At 40.8% G+C, this 9,087-nt stretch overlaps 1 protein-coding gene across 1 annotated transcript; it reads left to right on the plus strand.

Annotated features, from left to right (window-relative positions):
• Nucleotides 1-459: 459 nt before the first annotated feature.
• Nucleotides 460-8,510, plus strand: EIF4E3 (eukaryotic translation initiation factor 4E family member 3; the record flags this gene model as incomplete). Its single annotated transcript, XM_082004736.1, has 5 exons — nt 460-485; nt 2,461-2,521; nt 5,545-5,611; nt 7,776-7,931; nt 8,464-8,510. The coding sequence occupies 5 exons, from the start codon at nt 460-462 to the stop codon at nt 8,508-8,510; spliced, it is 357 nt and encodes a 118-aa protein (XP_081860862.1).
• Between the last annotated feature and the right edge of the window lie 577 nt (nt 8,511-9,087).

A 9,087-nucleotide genomic window follows, 5' to 3' on the forward strand; every position in this document is an offset into this window, starting at 1 on the left:
AGTTTTAGACTAGTCTTAAGTGAAATAAGGTGGATATTTGATGTAAGTATGTATTTTTAATATGCTAAGAAAGTTTTTATGTACTGTTTTGTTCTGATATATTTACTGTAACTCTGATTTTGATGATTTTTTTTTCTCTCTCTTCCTCAGGACTTTGCTTCTAAAGTAATCCACAGTTCAACTGCTTCCCTTCTTTCTACCTCCACCTTATGCAGAAATGGCACCTGAAAAAAAAAGTTGAAGTGAAATTGCAGCAAGTTCTTTTCAGAGCATTTTATTATAACATAGAGGGTGACAGTTCTCTAGGAGGATATGTAATCGTTTCAGAGAAAATGAGCAAGGAAAACTTACTCCCTTGCGTTAATGCAACTAGTATTTTTTCTCTTTAAGGACTTCTGGAGCGTCTACAACAACATTCCTCCTGTGACAAGTTTGGCCCTGAGAAGTAGTTACCATTTAATGCGGGGAGAAAGACGGCCGCTTTGGTACGTACGTTGTCATTACACACTTCTGGGAGTGCGCAGTGAAAAAGCCTGAAGCGGTGAAAGGAGGCAGGCGTGGGACAGGAGTGTCTTGTTTCTGTTGCCTGCAAATGCCTGAGCTTGAGAGACCTACAAAAGAAATATCCTAAGGATCTTGTTAAAAGTGACTTGTACTGAAGAGTCTTTATTAAACACACAGACTGTAATTTAATTGTCCACCTCTGAACGTAAATGTAAGAAAGAAATTAAATGATGAAATAGAAGAAATTAAAATATGACTCTGAATTTCAATTCAAGAATACACAGGATGTGTTACTTGTATTTGACTTATTTTTAACTTGCAAATTTTTTTCTTTCCACTGAAGCTAGTGTAACGATGATGCAAATGACTGATGGTCCTTAACTGTCCTTCACCTGTACAGAAGTACGCTTCATATGCGTATAAATGCACATATACCTTGGATTTAAACTAACATAAGGCGTTATGAAGTGATTCATTACAGCAAATTCCTACTTGATTGCAAGATAGTAATGGAGTAAAGTATAAATCATCGAGGTTTCCCTTTCAGAAATTCAGTTTTGCATGCCTTCTTCCTGGTGCAGTTCCAGCACTTTCTGAAGAGTTGTGATCTTTTTGGCATCATTTGCATAGATTGTGATTGGATTTTCGAGTTCTTCAACTTGATCGTAGTATGTCTAACTGGGTGGTGACTTATTGGGGGGGCTTCTGTCCTAATTTATGGAAGAAGCAAATAATGTTCGCAAGGGAAATGCCTCTGAAGGTCTACATTATTGCTCTAAAAATACTGTGACTGCTCAGGATAGCTAAACTGGGCTTGAAAGAAGTGTTGGTGTCTGTGTCGGTCAACTGGGCCATTGTGTACAGGTCTTGATATCTTTGTAAGGATGAGCAAGAACATTTGGGGTTTTTTTTCTTTTTTTAATTTTGTTTTGGCAAGTGACTATTAAGGATCTTTTCTGAAAATACTACATCAGTTTTCAGACTGTCAAAATAAATGTAGATGCTGTATTTTAGGAAAGGGATTGCAAGAGGTTGATCTCATCAGTAACCCACTAACTTTTCAGTAATTACTGCCAAGAAACTTTTCTCAGATTACGGTTACAGTATACTGGCTAACTGCAGCATTGTTTTTTAGGAGGAAAAACAAATTCTGAAGTAAGAATTGAGGACTGCAGAATTTTTAAGATGTCCTTCCGAAGTTTCCCCCCTCTTTTCCCCAGTGTTTGTCTGGATTGGTGGGAGATCATTGGTCCTGGGGAATCTCTATAGGTTTCATACTGGGTTTAGATATTCCAAAGATGAAAAAGGTTATTCCTTTAACTCTGATTTTACAGAGTTTTAACAGGAAACTAGAAGCCCTAAATTAAAATCTTATAAAAAGAATTATGACAGAATAAACTCAAGAAGCTCACAGGTTTGTATGTTTTGCCTTTGTCATTATAAGACAGTTTAATGATCATGACTGCCCTGACCCTGGGCAGCTTCAGTCTTTGTTTTCAAATAAGGGCAATTAATTTCTATGTGTCACAAAACTGAAATGAAGTGCACTCGTGCTCTTTTGTTAAATTGGATAAACTTGAGAGTAATAAGCTGCTTCTGTGAAAATATGTCAGAGGTTTTCCAAAATAAAAGGTTGTAACAGTAAAACGTAAAGTTGCTATGTGGCTTGTCCCCATATAGTATGCAGCCACTTCAAAGATGGTCTGTAGTCAGCAAAAATATGAGTATTTTCCAATGCACAAAACTTAGGAAAGGGGTTCGGTGTTGAGAGATCCACTTCATAGGAACAGTGAAAGAATTATTTCTAATGTCAGAAGTCATAGCTCGAGTCATGCTACGTGGAGTTAGTAATTGCATTTCAGACGGGGTTTTTCTGGGAAATTTAAGCCCTGAACATAGGGTTATCTAGCTGTGGTGGTGACTGTTTATTTTCACTGATCTATTTTCCGTGACCAGGGAAGAGGAAAGCAATGCCAAAGGAGGTATATGGAAAATGAAGGTCCCTAAAGAAAGTACGGTATGTTATATTGACTTTTTACTTGGACATTGTTTAGTAAGGGGGGTTTTTTAAACTCCATCCGATAAAGCTGTTGTAAAGCTTTGTAGCTCTGACAACACAACCCGACACAGCAACCAAACAGTACTTTAACGTCTATAACCTTTTATTTTAAGACAGTGAGCAAAAGTTTCTTTTCAGGTAATTCCCTATCTCTTGCTTTTAATAACACTTGTCGATATATTATCAGGCAAATGAAAGCTGCAGTGCTATACTCCGTTTCCAAACCTTTGTTCTCAAGACAGGCATGCAAAGGAAAATATAAAAATCTTTTCCTGATAATACTATATGCTAAATTATAGCCAGAACCTCAATAATGCTCTTCAAAAGTCTACACACACAGTCCAGCACAACTTTCAGAGTTTCACTGAAATGCTCCTAAACTCTCTGCCAAACTCAGTAGGACTCCTTCTGCTTGGCACTGCTTGTTTGCGCCTGCGTATGGCCGTGAGTAGCGCTGTGGCTTCTCTAGCCAAACGTGGACCGAGGCGTTGTGTCCACCGATAGCTAATCCCATCTGACGGCTTGCTCCCGCGGGAAGGGGGAAGATCTTGCTCGTTCTCTCCCGATCCCTCTTGCACTGGCTCTGCTGCTCATCGGACTGTTTTGTGAGCCAGCTTAATGCACTCTGATGTCACAAAAAGTCTCCTATTTATTTTGGTTTTAATTTGAGTGTATGGCCAGAAGAGTTTTTTGATGGGTGTAGGGGTTAAAGGAGAAAAGACAAGTAGGATCATCCCCTTTGCCTACAGGGAGTTGTCAGATCACCTTGTGTGCATCGTGTGAAATTGTAGTGCTGCTCAGCTTTTTCCTTCTTTTTTGAATTTAAGAACGTGAGAGATACAATCTGTTCAGGCATGTCCTTGTTCTAGCCCTGCTGAAATAATTTGGTTTTTCTTTGCACCCCTAATCAAATGCATGTGAGTAACTCCTGTGAACTGTCACAGCGAGGAGGTTTGACCTCTTCACACATGGTGTTGACGTGTGTAGGTGTGTTCTGGACCAGGCCTTTAAACATGAGAAGTGAAGTGTCAGAAAAATGTGATAGCCTTGCAGAAGGCATAAAATGCTGAAAGATGGTACTTGAAATTTCAGCCAAAAGTTAATTGATTTTTGCCTGTGGGCTTTTTTTTTTTTTTCCATATGGCTATTGCAGCTTTCCTCCCCTGCAGTCCCAAGGGATCAGAAAAGCCTGAAATGTTCTTTTTCCTCTTATAATCCAAGGTGTGAAGATTGTCAGAAGTGACAAGTGGTTTGGGGACCGTGCATTACTGGGTGGTGAATTTAGGGACCTCAGAGGCCGTGTTTTTCAGAGGCTGAATGACAGCCCCTTTTTGAAATACAGGTACTTTTTGTTCTCTCAGACCATGTAGTACGCATCCCAGGTCACTGCTGAAAGTTTTCATTGAAGGTGAGTTTCAGCCAACTTATAGTGCCTCTGTAAATAGCATAAATAATACCTTTATGCCTATTTCTCATTTTTGGCTTCATTCTTCAAATCATCACATGTGCAGACAGCATCTCCTTGGCTGAGCTGAACCGTCACGTACAGACCTGACTCAAAAAGGTGACACGGTGTAGCAGTGCTCAGTGGGGCTGTGGAGGGAGGGAAATGTAGTTTTTTCCAAAGATACTAGTCTTTGAAGTGGTATGAAAAACTGGCTGGCAAAATACTGACGCTTAAATGTTGTCGCGTGCGTACGGCGACACTTCTGTGTGCCGATTTTTCACATGAAAATGAATACTTCTTAGATCCTCATAAACCCGAGCCTGCAGCCGCTTACTACTGGATGAAGCGCTTCCCAGCCTCGAGACCGTTAGGACAACTCACAGTCGCGAGCCCTGCGCCTGGTAACGAGAGCGTGCGTGCTCAGCCCCAGCACCCGTACACGAGCCGCTCCACCGGCAGGCGAAAGGCAGCGCGTCGGAGGCTGTCACGCCGGCGTCTTCAACCCGCCTCGGGAGCCGTCGCGTCAGATGGCGCTTCCCATAGCACAGCTTTGTGGGATGCAGTGGATTAGAGGATAATGAGTCGCAGAAACCCTTTCTATTCTAAAAGATGGCTCAGGAGTACTCAGGAACGGCGTTAAAGCAGTTTAGTAGTTCGTCGTCTTCGTGGCTGCTTGCTTTTTGTTTTAACCCGCTGCGTTTGATTTTCTGGGTCTTTCGATAGTACTAAAACTCAAGCTAACTTCATATAGCAGAGGAGACATTCCTTAAAAGCAGTACGTGAAAAAGTCATTATGGTGGTATAAACAAATACACGTGTTGATGTGTTCTTTAAAAAAAAAAAAAATTCTGTCCCTATAAAGCCACACCTTGGAGCATTACATTGGTCCAGACGCATCTGAAGTTTTATATAGGCTTTGGCTTAGGTGATAACGAGTGTCAAAAGCAAATAGTGTAATTAGTCTAACAGCCAAAGTAAAGTGGCAGATAGATAGCTTTTGCCCCAGTTTTAATTCTCTAGTGAGCATTTGAATTTGTTGAAAGATGGACTTATTTCGTAGTCAAGGCAAATCAGAGATGATGTTTGAATCAATTTAATTTACTGGTAGGGTTTTCAGGTACTTTAAAGCGGTTAGTAATTCTTTTCCGTAGAAACAAAATGTTCACAAGTGGAGCCTTATGGCCTTTTATCATGGGGAATTCTTGGGACAAATCTACTTTCAGGCTTTACATTAACTAGTGTGTTCAGGGTGAGTCGTGGACACAGACGTAGTGGAGGTAAACTTATTGTTAAATATTTAAAATATTTTTTAGAACAATTCTGTGTAACGGTATGTATTTTCAGGGTCTAGATTCTTGGTCCAATTGGGCTCAGGAAATTAATTATATAACTCATCATGTACTTACAATAAACACTCTTTTTTGCCTAGACAACCTCAGAAGGAGAATGCACTCAAAACTGAGCTAGCAAACCTAACTTTTAAATTAAAAAATAATAATGCGACTGTAACTCTTTTTTCTTTTCCCTTCCTTAGGCTGCAGTTTGGAAAGAGCTACTGTTAGCAACTATTGGAGAGCAGTTTACAGATTGTTGTGCAGCAGGTAACTTTAAAATGCTTGAGGCTAGGAAGACAAATTGCATTTGAATACAGAATATGGAATCACTGCTAAAAACGGCATATAGGGCTGGAAATCGTATTCATATCTGCTGTCGTTAAGAGGACAAGGTATTCTGACTGTCTTAGCACAAGACTCAAGCTCAACAGCTTGCATCCCTGCGAAGCCAGCAGGTTTTCTAGTTATTGAATGCCTCTCTGTTAGCCAATATTGAAATGATTAATATTCATTCTCCAGTGACAGAATTCTGGAGCCCCAAACGACACTTCCGTACAGATTGTTTGTGCTGTCACTCTTGGAAGCAACTAAATTAGCTAGATGCCCCCGTTAGCCCTCGTGGTCCCTTCTGGGTAGGAGTTGTTGGGGAGGCACTAGTGCAGACCTGCGGCGGAGGGAAGCCGTGCCGTTTGCCTGCGGTGACATTAAAAGCCCATAGCGGGGCCGTAACACAAACCTGGCTCTCCTGAATCCCAGGTTAGCACTCTACCCAGGAGCAGTATTTTCATTATTGCTTAAAAATACTGCTTAGGTCAAGGTAATCTTTAATATAATTGAATTTGCGTAAATATTCTTAAAATACTTTGCTGGTTTACTGGAAAACAGACATTAATCATCCAGAAGCTCACACGTGATTTTGGTCAGAGGTAATAATTTAACCAAGTTGCTTTCAGAGTAAGTGTCTTCTCTAGGCTTGCAAGGTTGCGCGTTTCATTTGGGAGTGGACTCTGGGAAGGCACTGTGAACTCTAGCTGGCTTAGGACGGACCATCAAACGCTGCTGCTTAGCCATGAAAAGCAAGTGCAAGTCTGTGACCATTTAATTCGTTAAGGTTTGGTTACAGAACTGGGTGAAGCGAATGGTGAAGTCACTCACCCATTGGCCTAGAGGGAGGGTGTTCTGGGAGCTGGTCACTAAACTAACTTTTCTGGTCAAATGACACTTCTCCATCACTGCTTTTGGCCATATTCTCTCCTAAGCATGCGTACCTGATTGAACGGGCTGTTGCGGTGACGGTGAATACCCCGTTAGGAGCGGTCCTTCACAGCTCTATCGTTCCAGGGGAGAGGATTGCTTTTCTGGGGTTCGCAGAGCAGTTCAGCACAAACCTTTCAAACAGCTTCTCTTACACCTAGCTCGTATGGTGGAGCAGGCGTATTGCAGTAGGCTGCTGCCGGTGTGTTCAGCTTGGTGGCTTTGTTTTTTTCTACACAAGTTTTGTTGAATGAGTTTCTCAAATAGTGTTATTTCTCTCATTGCCTTCCCGACTTTCAGAATCGGAAGCTACAGAATACAAGCCTCAGATCCCGGAGCCGCGAGAGACATTTCTAATAGTTGCTCTTGGAAATCCTTAATATGCGTAATTGAGTTGGTGCCAGGAAGGGTACTCCTGCCCTTTATAGGGTGGGCTCGGGGTCAGTTTAAGCAAATACGTGCCGTTCTGCTGCCTACAGAGGTATTTTTTCCCCGTGGCCATGTGCTGTTGACACCACCTTTGCGTTATCGTTACTGACCCCTTCCTTGGACGCGCGGTGCAGCATGGCCTTGGGCTGAGCTCGCCATGAAGCTGTGTCTTGAGAATTTCACAGCAGAAGGGGCTTCTTCAGCGAAGCACGCGGTTACTGCCAGCAGCCTGACTGGGGCTTTATTAATTTTTTTTCTTTTTTTGTTGCTGCCATGACAAAAGGTAAAGGAAATAGAGAGTAAAGTCTGGAAAAGTTGGTGTCTCGTCTCCGCCAGGTACTGTTCCTGGGCTTTTAGTTGTTTCACCCTCACCTCCCCATTTTTGCTTATAGACGTTATTGTAGGTAAGTTGCCTTTAGGAGTTTATATTGCTAACCTTACCGAAGGGAGTCTTGTGATTCCCTTCTAATCAAGGATAAGAGTGCTAATAGCAAAGATGAACAGTCCTATGGCACTTTATTAAAACCACTATGAGGTAATATTTTCAATAGCTTCTAGAAATACAGTGTTTGTTTCTTTCTGGTAACTATTTTGTCTGGTTTGAACATTGGTATTCTCACTGGAGATTGCTCTTTCTCATTTTTTCGGTTCATTCAGCTTTTGGGCACTGTTTCATAATACCAAAGTATCAAATTAGACATGTCTCACTTTTAAAGTATTCTTTAATGATGCTTCCTCTGCTGTGCAGATGATGAAGTCATAGGGGTTAGCGTCAGCGTTCGTGACCGTGAAGATGTTGTGCAAGTCTGGAACATGAACGCCTCTTTAGCAAGCGAAGCAAAAGTTTTAGAAAAGATACATAAACTTCTGCCACGCACGTCTTTTAAAGCGGTGTTTTATAAACGTAAGTATTTTGTACTGTTAATTTCCACCTTCGTTAGAGAAGCAAGATGCTGGTAGAGTATTTCCGTGGGAAATTCATGGGAATTCGTCATTAACCATTTGGAAACGTAGCATCTCTCACTGCATTAAAATTATTACTTCAAAAATAGACATGGTTTTGTCTCTTCAGTGTAAAAGCTAGGTGTCATTCAAAATAGAAGATATTTTTAGTTTAATTGTAGAAGATATTTGGTTTCATGTTTAATATGCCTGATTCGTAAAATGAGTGAGACAGATCTCTTGATAACTCTGAAGACTACATGCTGTTCAATTTAAGTGTTCGCTCAGAGGAACCATTTACACTCAGGATTTTAAGGGACCTCTTATTTTAGGCTCTGTATAAATGTATTATCAGAATAGTGTATTCCCAAAGATCCCTCGTTGGCATGTTGCATCTTCCTTGACTGCTTTATATATTGTTGTCTTCTCTTTTTCAACCTTTTCAAGTCTTTTCACATGTTCTGTTTGTTCTTTTTTCCTTCTCTCTTCCTTAGCACACAGAGAGCATCACGCTTTTGAAGGCCGACGGGGAAAACATTAAGTGCAGTCTGTGCCAAGCTCTTTCGTTGTTATTGGTGTTTTGAGGTGGTCTGGACAAGGAGAAGGATGGTTGGAAGCCCTGCAGAAGCACTGCGCGCGGTGGCCCTTTGGAGTTTCTAACATTTAAAACTGGGAAAATGAGGAAAAACAGTTGCCTTGACCGCTAAATGCACAATTCATTACATCTGGTTTGGTTGGGTTCTTTTTTAATTTTTCATTGTTTCTTTAAAAAGATATTTTTGGCCACTTGTTTTTCCAATCAGATTCTATTTGTTCCTATTTCATTAAGATAGAAGCCTTTCATTTCTTCTGTACTGTATTATTAGTTAAATGCAAACGTTGCACAAAGATGGTATGCTGCTTTTCCTAGACGTGCTGTACGTAGAGGAATAGTGGCTTGGTGAAATGTGTTTTCAATTTTCATTTTAAAACATTCCTGTCATGTTAAGATTTACTCCCTGGTTTTGTCCCAAGAGAGAGAGAAATTGCACTGCATTTATTTTAATATTCAGTGTAATCCGGTCTTGCACTGACAACGGCACTCATGCTGTAAAAGTAAATAGTAAAGCGTTTGCTAA

Source organism: Phaethon aethereus (genome assembly GCF_964289735.1).
Source record: "Phaethon aethereus genome assembly, chromosome: 11".
NCBI classification, from domain to species: domain Eukaryota; kingdom Metazoa; phylum Chordata; class Aves; order Phaethontiformes; family Phaethontidae; genus Phaethon; species Phaethon aethereus.